Source organism: Nipponia nippon, unplaced genomic scaffold, assembly GCF_047370975.1.
Source record: "Nipponia nippon isolate SJK-2023a ecotype South Korea unplaced genomic scaffold, ASM4737097v1 scaffold_20, whole genome shotgun sequence".
Classification (NCBI taxonomy): Eukaryota; Metazoa; Chordata; class Aves; order Pelecaniformes; family Threskiornithidae; genus Nipponia; species Nipponia nippon.
Window position 1 is genome coordinate 9,225,758 of NW_028262337.1, and position 18,158 is coordinate 9,243,915.

Genomic DNA, 18,158 nt, shown 5'->3' on the forward strand with positions numbered 1-18,158 from the left:
AAACTGCCTTACTGGAGCCCCTGCAGAACTTAAAAGTTGCGCAGACTATTACAATACTTTCACAGCATTCCCTTTCCAGTCCTTCAACTCTCTCATTACATTTTTCAACCAAATAGCTCAGCCTCACTTCTGTTTTACTGTCTTAGTGGGAAAACACATTCAAATACACACAGATGACAGTTTACTCAAGTATAATCAACAGCAGTTTTATGATAGCTATTAAAAAAAAATAAAAAGGTAAAAAAATAATCAACTTTGTTTCCAAAGATTTCATCTGTGGAAAGCAAAACTTCAGAAACATATGACCTTGTTTCTAAAGTTTCCTCCAAAAAAGCTGTATTTGAAAATATGAAGCAATCATGAGCTAGCAGTCTTGGATTTGACCTCACCACATGTAACAGGAAATTACTTGGTAACTATTTGGGAAAAATAGATGCTTGCAGGAGGAGACCATCAAGATTTTGTTTTGAGAGCAACTATAAAATTATGTCTCGTATAATGTTCAGGGAGTCTATACTACTGAAAACCAAGAGTTTCTCAAGCTTGGTTTCAGCATATAAAACTGACATAATTCCTAAGAACAATACATACAGACCTAAGGGCAAAATGACAGTTGAAAAAAAAGTGAGGGATTTTGGTGGATTGCATAAATGAAGTTACTTACCAACAGATTAAGTTCTTCAAGATACATTGCTCAAATGCACATTTTCATTAAAATCATACAATCAATATGATTATGGACTTTTTTGCCATAGTATTGACAGACAACCATTCCCAACCATTCCCTCTTTTCCTGCTCTGCATTGACACGATGTGATTTCCCCCTCTCCACAGACTCACACCCATACTCACCCACACCATTTTCCCTCATCTTCAAATCCCAGGCTGTGTAGAGACTGAGGCACCAGAAAAGAAGATGGGAAAGCATGGTGCATCAAGTTAAGTTCTGATGCACAACAGATACCAGTAGTAATTTTGCTTCTTTCTTGCAGTGCTGTCAATACACATCATCTTTGTTATAGAGGACTTCAGTGAGGCACGAAGTTGCTGGAGACTGTTCTTGGGATCCAGGGCAACAACGACTGCATATCCCTACTCAGGGCTGCATCCATCCAAATCAATCCTAAGCAATTGTCCAGTGCTCGCAGTGAACGCTGATGCTTGTCTCAAAGATGTCAGGCATGGAAATATTTTTTGACAAAGCTACCACAACAAGCATGGTAGAATGGGCTGTGAAGATTAAGGCAAGGCCTTCCTTAACAGACCATTATGCATTTGGTAATATTTACTAAACTGCTGCTACTTCAGATCTTTCATCTATAAAGGCATGTAGCAGTGAAGTTTGTTTGTTTGTTTTTAATAAGAAGTTTAGTCATATGCAAGTGAAACTACACCAAGTGAAAGAGGTTATAACAAAATAGCTAGCAGGCTAAGAGAAAGGAGCCTTCTTGGCCTACTGCAAGAAGAAAATGGCCTATCTCAGCCTAGAACAATTAAGGAGAAAGGAGACAACCTGCTGTTTATGAACGGGGAGGTCTTAGACATACTCTACAGATATACCGAAGGCAAAAAGCCTAGAACTGGAGTGCTTAAGGTTCCTATTTGTTATGTAAACATGCACAGGCAAGAATAATTAGCTAGGCCTGTCACTTTGGAATTATATTACTCTAAGTGAGCTGATCACAGCAGATCAAGCACTCCTATTTGATAATAATTAAATTAAGAAAAAGGCAGATTATGTTTGAAACGTTCACAGAAGCATTGCAATCTTTTTACACTACATACAGTTCCTTAAGCTGCTTGAAAATAGACTACACAACTCCAAACAATCCAGTTTCCTGGGTAGAGAAATGCAAGCTAAAAAAAAATATTCTCTATCTTCTAATCTAAAATCCTTTTCCTCAGGATTGAAGAAAGACTTGGATCAATATGACTTAGAGCTTTCTATGTTTGCAGCATAAAAATCAGTATGAAACTAGAACAGCTCTGGCCCAAAGAAAGAGAACTGCAAGAAACTTAAGTATTTTAAAATACTGTATTAGTATAATATTCAACAGAAAAGCAGAAGTCAATGTATCCCAGCCGAGTGAGTTAGGAAGAAGCATTCTCTTGTCCACATAGTTCAAGCTTGCATGCTTAACAGCCAAGAAACACCCACAAATATAGCATCTGATCCTGTAAACTATAATTTATGTAAGCACTTCTACTAAAGTCAAGGTTTCAGTCCCATTTTCCTCCTGATTTTGCAGTTGCACCAGCCTTCGATGTATGAGATAGTCAAGGCCTTTGCTCTGTTATGTCTTTATAATCCCCTTCCCTCCAAATATTACACTAAACTGCCACTTCACATATGCAAGTATCTTTGATATTGTGATATCAGACACAAAATAATTTTTTTTATACTCTTTTCCTTAATTCGTATCCAGTTTTTAACCTAACATCTTAAGAAGTACTTTATCTACAAAAATCACAGTATTTGATACAATGGAAATATTAATTCCAGAAATTGTTTTGTTGTGAGCCAGAAGAAACTACACACTGATATAGTAATGCTAAAGGACAACTTAGGGAAATGGCTCATCTCAAACCTGTTATTGAAGTGTCTTGTCTCCGAAAACACATAGTGATAAATTCCATCATATGCTTACCACTTACAAGCATTAAATAAATTTACAACTGTATACAAAACACAAAATCCATGTACTTATATAAAGAAGGTTCACACAATGAGGACTGTACATTGTCTTACTAAGTATGAAAATGTTTTCCCTCTGAGGCTCTGAACAGACTTTACAGACTGTTCACGCTTTTAGACTATGTCCAATCAAGGGACACCAGTATTTCCAAAGGTGGAGACAATGGTCTAGAAACAAAAAGGTTGAAATTCCTTAAAGAAATACCCTATGGGGGTGGAAAGAATTCTGAATGACAAAAATCCTTAACAGTGGTGCATGAGTCCCCATTGCCAAATCTTCCACAAGACTAGAGTAGCACAGGAACTAAACTCTCAGCCAAAAGGCCTTGATGAACCCTTCAGTTTTGTTAGCTTGATACATATGTGAAGTGAGAGATATCTTTGGAATTAATTCAAGTACTACGTATATCTATTGTCTTAGAATTTAAAAAATAAAACTATTTCTAAAGTACACATTTATTTTACACTGCTATGGGTCTGTGATTCCAAATAACTGTTTAACAATAGAGCACTCTATTTCTACAGATGAGGTGATTTTAGAAATAGGACACTAAAACACATCTGTATTACCAGTCCCACACAAAACACTGCTCCAGCCCACCTCACAGAAAATACTTCCATACAGCTGTACCAGACACTTGGGGAACAAGTGATTCAAGATCTGTGTGGAAGAAGAATCTCTTTAACAGGCAGCAGGGGAGCACAGGATGCACCTGAACCTCAAGGATAACGGAAGAGCTTATGGCACACATCATTTGCAACATATAAGTAGATCAGTAACAGTGACCTTTACCAGAAGGCATAGCTCGAAGTTAGATCACTGAAGTAGCAAAAATAACTTTGCAGGCTTAAAGAAAATACCATTTACATTCTTATTTTCCTTCCTAGTTCTACAAAAGTCACATTACTTGAACTAAAGTCACATCATCAGCACGGCAGGAAAAAAAGCAAGCGAAGTCAGAAGAAATGCCTTTTTAAAACTGTAGTACTTAGGACTTCTTTTACAATGTCATAGTGTTATTTTAAAGAGTGACACTCTGGTGTTTCAGACTGAGGAATCCGCAGGGTTTTGTTTGTTTGTTTTCTTTAAAGTGTGGAAACAAAAACAAGTTTTGGGTGTTGCTCCCCATGCACACACACAATGTTCTCGTGTTCCTTCCCCTCCCTCCCATACACTAAATCTAGCTGTTATCACCCATAAGCAAGAGTAAGATAAGAAAGTACTCTGCCCTCTGTATGGCCTAAATCCTTCAATATGATATACTCGTGCAGGGTTGGGTTTTTAGATATATATCTATAGATATATATATATATATAGATATATAGATATAAAATTGTGCAGAGCCAAGTTAATACTTAAGGCACTTGGCATAAGCTTGAGAGTTTGACTTATAGACCAAAATGCAGGACTGCAGCCATAGTAAATACTCTTCCTGATAACTCACTAAACAGAACCACTTAGAGAAGTTATACGTATAGAGGTCATAGGCAAAGGAGGATAAAATTATATATTACTCTGATGGCAAAAAGGTCTTTTGGATGAGGCTGAGGAAGATGAAAATTTTTTACAGCCAAAGAAGCCCCACTGTATAATGTATCTGATATCTAACAGCTAAATGTTTTTAGATTATGTTCTGGATTTTTCTAATGGTCAGAACAATTGTAATTTCTCCATTACACATAAAGAAACATATCTAATTTATTGAAATAAAACTGCTACGTGTAACAAATAGTAACTTGCTGCAATAGAATGAAGTATATTTCACTGCATTGTGCTACCACAGGAAAAAAAAATTAATACTGTAGTTAACACCATTGATAATGTCGTAATTGCTGGCCTATATTAGCTTAGCCAGTAGAAATACAGCTAGCAAAGGCCAAATCATCAGAAGTATAAAGAGTTTCAAGTCTAGAAATAAGTAAAAGATAAAGCATAAAAAAAGCAGAAATCGTTACATTTGCTGAGTATATTCCCATTTGGAGTACTCCCATGTGCTACAGTTTCACCTGCTGATAATAGGTCAATGTGGCAGCAACACAAGGCAACAGAAAACAAACAATGGTAGGAAAAATTGGAATATAGCGCATGAAAGAGCAAATCTACACAAGACTTGTTAGTCATTAAATGTGTTTACAATTTCATATTTAATTCTTTACAGCTGGCCAGACCACCGTTCTTTCACACACTGTTGCAAAATAAATGGTTTGACCAGAATTGCAGTTAGTTCTCAGTGTTTGTATTTCAGCAACGATATTTTCCAGTGTTTACTTCATATAAAGACTGTGAAACAGATATCTTTAGAAAAGTAAAAGTGTCAGTTAAGAAAATAATTGAGAATGCAACACAGATGGTAATATAATTCTGAATATACCACATGTAAACAAATGTGATTTCTTATTTCCTTCATCAAATTTCTTATTCAATAAAATGTTTTGATTTGAGGTGAAAACAAAAGAGTGATTTCCTGTGAGTTTAAAGCAAAATTTTATCTGTTTAGCAGATCTGATTTCAGAATCAACTTTAGTACCAATTAACCGAGCACATGTCATCAGGCCAGCATGGCAATTACAAAATATTCAAGTATGGAATTTTAACTTTGGATTTTTACTTTACCTCCATCATCCGGTTCTGTCAGAATTTTAATAGCCTTTTAAGTTACACTTCATCATACATTATGAAAGTGAAACCTAAGAGCTACAACTGCAGACATGAAATACAACATATTTCTTTGCTTAGGACAATTCTGTAATATCCTCTGCTCCTGCCTATTCACACCTCCTCTTTGACTGGAAAATTTCCTTTCAAGTGTCACTTCTTTGCTGTAAATTCACTAATAAAGCAAGAAAGCAAAAAAAAAAAAACAAACCAAGCCCCCCCCCCCAAAAAACCCCGAACAACACACACTAACCTGTAAGTAGTGCTAATCACTTTGGAAAGTACTTTTAACACACTGAATATACTTAAAAATTAGTTAGGAAGTGATCCATCTCTATGCAAAATGGGTGTTTATAAAAGCAGTGAATTTAATACACAAATGAGTACAACTTCAGAGAAAATAGCATCCCTAATTTAAAAAAGGTTAAGACACTCATGTACCTAACTTCATCAATCTACATTTTAAAGCTGGAAAATATTTAAAGAAGTTATTAAGTAGCATGGAACAAACAGTGCTCGCTTTAGGTTTTACATGACTATTTGCATCATTAAAATGAACAAGCTATAAACTCAAACTGAAATCTTATCCAGATCCTACTGAAGTAACAGGCACGCTGCCGTTGACCTCAAAGCATAAATAATCATGCCCTTCATTAGAACAGGTTGATATAAACTAGCAGAAACTGAAGAATACTGAATACTAAAATTAAATGGATATGATGTTGCCACTAAATGAATTAATTTACAACCTGTGTCCTAATGAAAAGCACGTTTTTAACGTATTCTTATACATAAGACATCTAATAAAATGTAGCTATAAATTTGAGCTAAATAGTCCAGACTGATGTCTAAAATGTGAAGAAAACATGAAAATGTAGTATATACTCATGTGTGGCGAGAGACAGAATTTATGCAACAGATCGCAGACAATATCCAAAATTGGTGAAAATCCAGGGTAGAAATTGGCCTAATATATTTTTCTGGGTTGTTAAGAATGAGGAGCGCAGCTACTCACTTGCATATGTATTATTCCACCAGTCATTGTAAGTTGTGAAAATAATAACAGCCCTGATATTGTACTTAAGCAAGAGAGGGGAGAAAAAAAGGAGAAAAAAAAAAAAAAAAAAGAGAAGAATGCTAGGATTCTACTTAGACTACTAAGAAAAATTTAAAATGAGAGATTTTTAAATAAGTCTATGTTCTTTATAAAAAAGAAGGCAAAAGATGACATTTCAAACTGCTAGAAAGCCCTTCCTCAGATATCTGGCCAAGCAGTAACTGAGTGTTCTAACAGATATCCCGAACTATTACCACCAAACATTTCCTGGAAAAACTATCATTTGAATAGTTTTATGACCCTCTGTGCAACTCAGAAGGTAAATGCCCAGAGGAAAAAAAGGGGAAAAAATAGAGCATACAAAAGTATTATTCATTGATTTTTTTCTTCTGTAGTAAGTCTAGTGTGTAAAAGAATAAGTTTTATTTGTAAACTACAGGAGGCATTAATATACCTTTCCTATCAACAGCAAATGTAATTTGATATTTTATGGATTTATCCCAACGCATTTTTAATTACTGAAGGTTTCATTGCCTCATTTAGAGAACGACTTTTAACTGGGGGCAGTAAGGAGTTCCGCTGCCCACGTTGTGTGCTGGTAGATATTCTCAAGTTTTCCAGTTCAGGAAATGATTAGGTGTGTAACCAGTTCCACTCAGTGAGCACATCTTGAGAGATGTTTGTGGGACTACACTCAAAATTTCTGTCTTCAATTGAGATAGGAGAATGTTACTTGTCCGTTTACTCGGTATCAAGTATTTCAATCTACCAAAAAAATTAAAAAAGAAAACAGCTTTCAGACTTGAAGTCTCCAGTCAGAGCATGAAAGCCTGAACTTTACTGAATGACATTGGTCACTCTTCTGGATTTGGTATTAAATAAAACACATTTTGAACACATTTTGTCCATCTGGAATGGATTAGGCAAACTCTGGGTATACCTTATACCTTTTCCACCCTTCCACCCTCACAGATTCAAATTTTATAAACTAAATCAGAATACACACCTTCTAACTAACCAACTGCAAACTGAGTCAACTAATGGCATCAGAAATTAAAAATAACAGCCTCTTTATTGATTAGAAAACATTCCACTCACACAGTGTGCTTGTTAATTAGCTGCAAATCACCTGCAATAAGTAGTTTTTCAGATTCACATTCTAGCTACTTTATTGTTCCATGTGAGTTCCCTCAAATCCCACAGAGTCCATTTGATTCCTTTCAGCTACAAAATCTAGGAATAAATTTTAAAGATACAATTTAGACTAACCTCCTCCCCCCAAAACCCCAAAAAATTCACAGCCAAGAGTGGAAACCTGAACAACATTTCAGGCCTTATTCTGTTAATGGGGGGTGGGGCAGTGTATAACTGTCCCATAAACAGGAATTACATAACATGCCAACTGACTTTATTAATTCCCAACTATTTCATATTTTTCTCTATTGCCTGTGTTATCTAATTTGATCTTCTATCATCATTTCACAGCCTACAGCCTCTCAGCTCACAAAAAGACATAAATCGATGAGGGAGAACTCTCCACTGAAATCTTTGTACGTGTTTTTCCTGCCACTGAACGTGTAGGGCTTGCAATTTTGGAACACAGCTCTAGAGCCATATGTATCTAAAGCAAATCATCTACACATAGAGACCCTGTGCTGTTGTAATGGCTCACAGTTGTTATGCTGCATCTCTCAGCCACAACTTCTCTTTCGTCAACCTTAGGGTAGTCATTCCAAAGAATATGCCTTAGGATAGTGAAGACCCACAATATGTTTATGACACAAGAGTAAGAATATAAGACCTGTGGTACCAGCTTCCTATCTAGCAACATACTGATTGTGTCAGTGGTCAGTAGCAGATCTCTAAAAAGGAGTGTAAGGAACATGTAATGTATAGAAACCCTATTATGCAAAGCACACATGCAAACAACATCAAATACCTTACTTTCCTCAATCTGCTGTAGCAGAGTCCTAGTACATTTCAAGTTTGTTTGGGTTTTTTTCCAAATACATCATTTTGAATATGCAGACAGATTTTTCACTTACACCCCTTTAATTCCCTGAAAACAAAAAGGCATGGGGAATTTAGTGTTATTACTTGGAAAGTGGGCTCCTCGGACTTTAAATATCTGCAGAGAGTGACATTAAGGGCAACATATACATCTCAGATTTTCAACCCTCTCTCTCTCAAAGGAGTAATCTTATACACATGGTCTCCAGGACACTAAGTCAACCTTACGATTTTTGTACAAAAATCAACTAAGGAAAAACAGGCTCCTGGCAGGGGCTTAAATTCACTGCAAGCAACCCCAGTAGAACAAGTTAAAAGGCTGCCTAAAAAACAAGGGTGAAAACCACTTAATGGACTAAGAGTCAAGGAAATAAGAAGCAAACAGATACAACTGACATCAGAATTACTTCTTGAAATCAGAGCCCTTCTCATTAATGGAGGAAGAAACCGCAGGATGAGGATCAGAGACAGGGCTTCATGGGAACAGAAATGCTTTGGATGTCCAGATTTATTGGACAAGGCTAGGAAATTGTCCTGACAGAGCAACGTGAGAGTGTCTTGTATAGAAAAGAAATCTTGGCAACAAGTTAAGCGGCCCAGAAAAAAGTGGAAAAGTGCCTCAGAAAAGAAGCATAACTATCTTGGACCTGCAGGAGGAAAGGAATGTGCAGAGTCCTGGCTGGCCCTACCTCACTACCAAATGCCTTAACTAGTACAGAACCTGATGTGGAAATGTTACTTGTTATTACAGAATAAAAGTATATTACTAACCTATAAGCAACTGACATGCAAAAGGGCAACTGTGTCCATAAAATACATTTCCTTTTAGGACTGCTGTTGGGACAATGCAACTACCAAATCATCCCCAGCTGCTTAAAACCCCTTAATGTTATAAAAAAAAATGAAAGGCATGATTGTGGTCAGCTCTACACAGGTATGCAAAATGAAACAAGAAACTTTTTGCCCCTCTCGAGTATCTACAGCAATGCCAGAACCATTGCAGTTCTTTAGATTATGAACCACAAGATTTGCAGGAGTTTAGGATTGCTGCTATACACATATACCTTCTGCCCTCTTAGAAAAACTGGCAGCACTGGGCTGCACAGGGGATGCATATCTTACAGACAAACGAAAGAGAGTATACCTTGCCCATGAGGGCACATGAATGACGGAATGACTAACCGACGCATTGTGAAGTTAATCTTTTACATATATAATAAACATAAACCACTTCTGTAAAATTTCCCTCCTTGACAGATTTGAAAAATCCACCAATTGTGTAATAATGCCAATGCCTCCCATATGGGCTTCAGCAAGTGTTGCTAGAGACATGCTGCATACTAATACCAGGGTTAATGCTAACAGCAGCCATACCACACTGCTTAGCAATACTTACTGAATTACAAGTACAGTGGTACCTAGCAAAAATACAAGTGTCTGTATTAAGAGAGAGCTCATTCACTGTCTCACAAAAATTAACATGTACAAGCCCATTTAAAACCCAGAGAAATAGAAAAATTATACCATCTGTGGTATTGAACATTTACTGACACTAGTTTAATCTGCAAATCGAGGTTTATTTGGCTTAATCAATAAAAACATCTTATGGCCCTGATTCTTTATTCAAGCAAATAAAGATTCCTCCAACATAGTACATCAGTTCAGCGGGAGTGCAGAATACATTGTTGCTAAAGCAGTAAATCACTGGTAAAACTAATGCAAGTGGACTCCAATCCAAGGAAAAGATTTTTGTATTTCAAGATATTATAAGTCATTAATTTCAGAAGCTGTATCTACAGAAGCACATCTCTAAGAGTGTACCAGAGGGGAAAAAAACCAAAAGGATGCAGGTTTACAGTCTCAAAACTAAAACTTTATGAAGTTTTTTGCATAGAATCACTTATGTTCCAATAAAAGCACTGTAGCTGCATCAAAGAGATCTTAATGCTTTTGTCAAGCAGGGTGGATTTGGTTTTCTAGCATAAAACAAACTCTTGGTATGTGATGCTACGAACAGGAGATGACATTTCATGCAACGACTTTTGAGAAGTACAATCTCTTTAAGTGAGTACGGTTTAAAATGTTTCTCTGCTTAAAACATTTTCATCTCGAAGACCAAGTTCTGCCCCCTCCCAGACACACACACACACACACACACACACACACACACACACGCATCTCAGCTTCCCCCAGAAACTTTTCTCTCTATGGGCTGGTTGATACACCTTTTACTTGATATACTGACACACCAGGAGGCAAATTAATAGCTTAGATCTTCCCTCCCAGCAGGAAAAAGACTCTGTGGCTGCAAAATTTAGAGTCAGTCACACACATCATTTGGAAAAACAACTATCTAGCACCTGGACAAATCAAACTAACCATCCTGAGATACATAGAAATGTAGTACTAGAGAAGCCTTAGGGTGTAAAAGACAAAAAAAAAAATAAAGGCATTTTTAAAATTTTGTCATCTTCTCCTAGAATGCAACCCTCTGGCCCTACCATTCTGTGCAGGTGCACAAGACAAGGAATAGTTTTGTTCATAATGTATATGCTTGCAAGTTAACCAAAGTATTGCTCAGGAATTCCACAATTCCTCCTTTATGATCTATAAGATCAAGAGAAGGAATCAATTGATTGAAATGGAAGGGAAGCTGGGTTAAGTGTTCTTTCAAAATAAGTAACAATATCATAGTGTGCATTGTGACCGCTGAAGTTTTGTGTTTTTAAGGTAAACTATGGAGGCTCTATTTCTTAGGGAGTTTCTGAAGATACAAAAAGAGGAAGCAGGCTACCAATGAAGGTTAAAAAAAAAAATCAGCAAATAAACAAGAACTACCTTCAAAAAGGCAAATAGATACTTCTACACTGGAGATGGGATGCACAAGGGAGAATACACAGCAACTCTCAACACTGTGTCTTAAAACGACAAATCTGAGAACCCAACATTGCGCTAAAAAGTCAGATTATCACATCTGTGATGCAGGAATATAGGAACCAAACACAAAGACTACTTTTTGTCTACCAAAAAACTTGAGATAAGAGAATCATACAAGTTTTTCTCCTGCTTTTACTGATTTGTAATATGAAAGAATTTTAAGGATTCACTAGGTTTATCTAAAGTCAAAGTCACATCATGGGAAAAAGAAGACATAGTCTTAACAGCTTTACACTATTAATCAACTTCATACATAATTAAAATCTGTCTGTTTAGTATTTTACTTTCACCTGCCCCCAGGAACCCAATTTGGACAATTACAGGATAAAATATTAAAGCCTGAGACTTTAAATATAGTCTCCAATAGAAAAAATCTAGGTGAAATTTTAAAGAGCAAGCACTATACAAAAAAACCAGGTCTCATTGTTTTAGCACATTAATTCAGTCAGAATTTTATCTTGAAATAACATTAAGCACTTAAGACTCAGAAAATACAAACAGAAGTTCTGTAAATAAATAAAAGAAAGCAAAACTACAGTAACACACACAAAATTATTATCAGTGTTCTGGGTAATTGCTATTTTTGCTATACAAAGTCACCCAATATTCCAAGACTCTATAATAAGCTTTCTATATAAGGCCTATTACCTACCCTGGGGTTCCCATTATAAGAAGGTATCTAATTCTTATCAATTTCAGGGATGCTCAGAAGCTCCCCAGTGAAACTGAAGGAAGATGCTTCTGCTGACAATAGTATCAGGAAATGGTCCTGCTAATTATATTTTTTATGCCTACAGCATAAAGTCTGGCAGCATTAAGGAAGCTAAACCAGTCCCAATATTCACCATAGTGAGTTGACAACACACATCATTTCTGTTACCATATTTGTGCAAGTAATACCATATTTGCATTACCACAATTTTGCTCTCCTGATGGGGAATCAGGCTCTTACTTGGACCAGTCTCTTACCTGCCTTATTTTTCATTATCAGCTGAGAAGTTTCCTGCAATCCCCTACCCACTTAGTAAAATAAGCGCTCTGCAGTCTGCAGGGTGCCTGCAGGACCACAACAGAGAAGGCCATACACCAGGCACGCTGAACACGGGTAGGCTCTTGTACAAAGACCAGTGGCTTAGCAGGCATGATAACATCTCCATGGGACTTACTAGATTAGGGTGGCATACCTCCATGCCAGCAAGGCTACTTGGTTTTAGCATACAGCTAGTTTAGGGTACAAAAGTCTGTCTACGTTGGTCAAGCAGACATCCCTAGGGAATCAGCGCCCTTAATAACAGGTTTTCTTCACAGATAAGAGCATGCCATCTTTGAAAGTACTACAGAGGAAAGCCATCTGTTGCTAAGAAAAGCTGAGGCGCTGTCTTCATTTGCATAGGTGAAGATAATGACTCCTTTTCTTAACAACTTTGCCCCACTTTTCAGATAAAGATTGTTGTAGTTGCAAACTTAAATACTCACCTAGGACTAGGTAATATTTTCAAATACAACAATTACTGACTGAAAAATCCAGTTTTGATCAACACAAAACTATTCATAATGTTGAATTGAAACTTTCCTACTTTCCATAAAATAGTAATACACACAACGAGCAAAAATGGTTCCAGTGCCAAATTCAATGAAAATGTAGTTACCCCATACAAAGCAGAGCAGCATCAGTGGAACAGCTTCAGAAAACTGCTTTCAAAACACTATTACAGTGGCTAAAAAATAACCTAATATTTGGTAGTATAGGTTCAAATTCCTTCATGTGGAAGAGGTTATTAAAGACCTCTCCAACCCATTAGGAGTTCAAAGCACTGTACCTATACCCTTCTCTTTCACATATAGTGCATTAACTCTGGTTCATCAGATGAGAGATCCAAAACAGAATGAAAGCAAGCATGTCACCATTTCAGTAATTCATTTAGAATTTTTTAAAATTAATGGATTTACATGTTTAAATTAATATAAATTTATCTTTACTCATTCCAATCTAAAAAAAGAAAAATCCATTCTTCACATATGCTGATAATTTTTTATTAATAAAAGCCAGGATAGCTAGCAGTTTCAGCAAAAGCCTGATTGATCCATTCAAATTGATTAGTTTAGCCTTTGGGATTATTTTCAGAAATTACAATTACTATAGTAAATAAATGAATACAAGCATTCTATCATGAAAGCATACATAACTGAACTTGAAAGTTCAGCAATGTTTTATAAAGGTGGTTATTACTAGCCTGCAGATACTACACTAAGGCACTTTGTTGATTTAAAATACAGGTATATACTTAGAAGTGTAAAACTCTTAGAAGTAAACTCAGAAGTTATTTTTATAACTGTTATGTCCTTTTTAAAAGATAGCATACACAAGTCCTAAAGAAACTCTGCAGCATACTCATGTAATTACTAAGCCCCCATAACGAGGAATACAACAAGTCCTTAATATTTACTGCTTCTTGCTGAAAAAGCTTAGTGTTCAATGGGTATTATTCATGTTCTGTGAAAACTTGCTCCTTTTGCAGTTAAAGGCCTGCAAGTTAGCACTGACTTAAGCCTTCATCTGGAACACAGAACTGTTCATAACTGTGCTGGGAACATCCCACCAGAACAGGGAAGCCAGTACAGAACATACAGTAACAAAAGGTATTAAAGCACAACAGTGAAAGAAAACAAACAAGTGTGCTTTGCAGTGCCAGAATAACACTAACAAAACATCAAAGTCATTCAGCCATAACAGTAAAAATACAGTGTTGCCAATGCAGCTTATACATACATATTAGGGGGTTTCAACTGACACAACCTACTACCTACAGATTACACTTTTTCACTCACTGCCTAAATTTTACCAGTAAAAGCTCGATGTGTAGCACAGCGGTAAAGAGGTACTTAATCTCACATGTGAGCAGCCCTAGTGAAGGACTTCCTTGTATGCAAAAAATTGAACATAAACGAAGGCCTTCATGAAAAATCAGTATCTTAGAATCTAACTGTATTGTATTTTGAATTTCATTCCATTTATTTTTATTAGAGACATTAATATTATTTTTTTAAACTTTTTGGACTGTCACAGCTCCTTAAGTCACTCTGGCATTTAATCACCCTAATTGTTACTATGTAGTATTAATAACCACATGTAACAATTATATTTCAAATACGAATGCAAAAATTCATGCAAGTGATTCAGTAGCTTTTTATTTCCTCTCAAAAAAATTGTTCCTTATACAAAATAAAACCAACAAAACCCACCCATCCCAAAAAAATCCAGCCAGTTTTACACGTTTTATGCAAAATTCCAGAAAAGAGACATTATTTTAATCACTATTTTAAAAATTTCTGCAGTAAACACAGTAATTCCACAAATAGGTCACATACAAAGCAGTACAGAATTTGTCCTGGAAAGCAGAAACTATAATAAAAAGATCCTAATCCAAATTAGTCCTGCTGCATCTGCTGCTATTTAAACAGAATAGAAAAGAATAGTGTCCTTAAACAACAGGGAAACTGATCTCCTAATAATGTACAGTTGCCTACCCATAACTGCAAAGGACAAACAGGAACAGGTTCAGGATTGCAAGATTACAGTGCAAGCTTTGTTGAATTTATCACAGTAACGGTGGAATAGAAGCAAGAAAATGGGCACATATGCAGGCTTTGAAACGACCTATTAAAACTGTCACTTCTCATCTTAATTAAGCACAATATATCAAAACAGTTACAAAGCAGATTCTCACATTGCCTGAATCTGCAAGAACCTGTTCTTCAGCAGAAATACTATTACAGTAGTTGACGTTCTGGCTTGAAATTCATATTAAAAACATTATATATGGTTAACAAAACATTTTCCATACTGTTTTGTTCTCCATAATCCTTTGAATTCTTTTCAATTACAAAAGTATAAAATGTTCAATAGGATCCATCTGTTCTACTGGAATACTTTGCATTGGCAATTATGGAGTGAAAATAACAGCAGAAGCAAGTAATTTGCACATCTTACTTTTCCAAATTCTTAATCTATAGTTCAATAGTCTGATACATTTAAGACAAGCCATCTATTAATTTTCCTCCTCTTAAGATTACCTACCAATTATATTACTTCACAACTAGCCTCTCTCTATATATATAAGGTAAGAACAATAAAGCTACGGAAATAAAATAAAACACAATACTTATAATGACCATACCTAGTAATAAGAACCGCATTATCATGGTGGGCAATCCCATTTTCTGGAATGGTGTTTCCATCACTTTGGTGGGAGAGAATGGATTTCTGCCACTTACAGAAGCTATCGAGGGACTTGTCTGCATGGTGGTTTATCTCCAAGTTTGGCTGCAATACAACATGCATACCAGAAATGTTCCAAACAAATTACTAAGGTCAGTTGTTAAGCCTTTTGAAAACTAAAATGGGACTATAATTAGAAGCAGTGGTTTCTAGGAATAAACTCTTCTTGCCAAATTTTATCTCTCTAAAACCTGACCCCAAGTTCAGCTGTGTATTACTGAACAGGCATTCTTTCTGCTCCAACTTTAATAATGATTATGTCAATTAAAAAAATCAGAATATCAAAATATATATCTAAAAATAAAACTGACATTCCCAAAGGTGTATTAATATTCACCTGAAGTAAGAACAGATATCTTTGAGATGACATATGAGGAATATTCCTTTGAACTGTTTCATCTTGATTAAAGTAGTGAAAGATGACAAGATAGGTTTTGTGCTCAGATGCAGCCATTTCAAGCAATAATTAAATGAAAACTATATTACACAATAACATAACTTGTATTTCAGGGGTATAAAGCTTAGCGCAAGAGCTCTTACCTGATCTTCAGTAAGGACAATTAAACGTGTCACTATAATATTCACAACGTTTCCTAGACTGGAATCACGATAAAGTTTGGCAACCTGACCTCCAGAAAATAAGAAAAGGCACAAAGTCAGACAAGGAACACTACTTGTTTCCTGAATGGTTAAAAGTGAACCTATTTTCTCACTCAATGTAATTTCATAATGTTATTTATCATTGTCACCTGAATAAGAGTTATTTTTGGACAAAAAACTGACTATTCAGTAAAACAAACTTCTTGGGTCACACTTTTCAATCAAAACTGTTTATACTTTGTTTCATAATTCATCCAGCACAAGGAACATTTAGACCATTGACTTAAACAGAATTGTAGAATCTAAATGTAATCATATGAATTTAAAATTAAAGACAAACAATTTAAAAGTCATCACAGTGTACAGAAACAGTACTGTATTTTTCCCACAATGCTAACATTTGCCATATTTCAACTATTAATTCCTGCAAGCCGATACATATTTTAAAGCATTATTCATGCCAATAAATAAATACTTCACAGTTGCTTTATCATTTCAGTACATGCATATTGCTATGAACACAGAGAGGGATGAAACTTACAATATTCATTACACTCAAAATGTAGTGTTCAATGTCTTTGCGACCATGGTATCCCACCATCATTTTGTCTGCTACTACCAGCGTTTCCACAAACCGTTCAAGGCTTACTGATCTCTTCTGTCGACTATGACTATTTAACGTGTCATTGACTGGACGTGAAGTTGGAAAAGCAGATGCATCACTCATCCACCAAGGTTTACCACTTCTTGTGAGGTCTTCTAAGAACCAAAATGATTAAATACTTCAGAGGGGTGACTAGTAAAACTCATTCAAATGCAGCTGTGTTATGCTGACATTACCATCTTAAAGCTTCTAAAAAGAAGTCTTTCTTGAGGCAAAGACAAATTAATGTATTTTTTTTATTATTTTAAAAATACCTTATATAATGGAAAATCAACTTTAAGTTCTAATATTCTCAACTGTCCTTAACTTGACTTAAAATAATAAATCATCAATCTTCTCTTAATGGATCTGATTCTGCACATCTATGTTAATATTAAAGATTAGTTATAATTAACCACAAGCACACTTCAGAATTTTAAGGATAAGAACACGACAGCTATAACATTTGGAAAAAACATACTGGAAACCCAAAATTCAAAATTAAGGTAAAAGGTATCAAAATATACTAAGGAATTAAACACACTGATAAGGCACCAAAAAAGCTTTTTCCCTCCTGTGAAACTCTGTAATTATTGGGCAATTATGCTTACATGCCTAATAGTTTTTGGGCCAAATAAATTATTTTTCTCTTCAGAAAGCTATCAGATTATGTTTTATCTACCTCGTAAATTAACTATAATGGGAAGTTTAAAATGGCCTGACATGGGATAATTGCTATAGTTATTTTTAACGCCAATTTTAATGTAAATATGTTGATACTTGTACTTGTTTCACGTAAATATATAGAAAAAAATATTTCTTGCATGCAAGAGATTGATTATTAAAAATCTAAGCAGCTGTAATTATCAGCAAAACAAACACTATAAACTCACTTGGAATTTTGATTCCTGTCCTCAGGACAAAATTGAACCCACCCTGCCCTGCAAAAGTGGCATTGTTGTGTGTATTAAATAACCCTTTTCCACAAAGGCTCAAACAGATCTCAACCTTATGTTTATGAAAGTATATTATTAGTCTGGTTTTACCTAAGTAGGATTTCAAAATATCTAAGCTATTCTTGCTAGTTATGGATGAACGTAAGAACATTAAGAGTTCGATACATTTATAATTGTCTGAACAGGACTGCTCGAGTGCGCAATTTCTGAGATGCATCCTTACCTCTACTAAACAGGTTCAGCTAAGGATGAGTTGAGACAGGACCAGTACCTTCTGTGAAAAAGCAATGCCTTATGCAATTCAACTAAGCATGCTATTTTCAAA

At 35.6% G+C, this 18,158-nt stretch overlaps 1 protein-coding gene across 2 annotated transcripts in view; it reads right to left on the bottom strand.

Moving 5' to 3' along the window:
- Positions 1–18,158, bottom strand: part of ADAMTS6 (ADAM metallopeptidase with thrombospondin type 1 motif 6) — a 157,239-nt gene that overhangs the window by 118,192 nt on the left and 20,889 nt on the right. For both annotated transcript variants that reach the window (XM_087759851.1, XM_087759850.1), the window contains exons 5-7: positions 16,776–16,993; positions 16,175–16,258; positions 15,534–15,679 (exon numbers count right to left, since the gene is read on the bottom strand). In XM_087759851.1, coding sequence (XP_087615977.1) covers positions 15,534–15,679; positions 16,175–16,258; positions 16,776–16,993 — 448 coding nt within the window. The remainder of the gene's footprint in view (positions 1–15,533; positions 15,680–16,174; positions 16,259–16,775; positions 16,994–18,158) is intronic.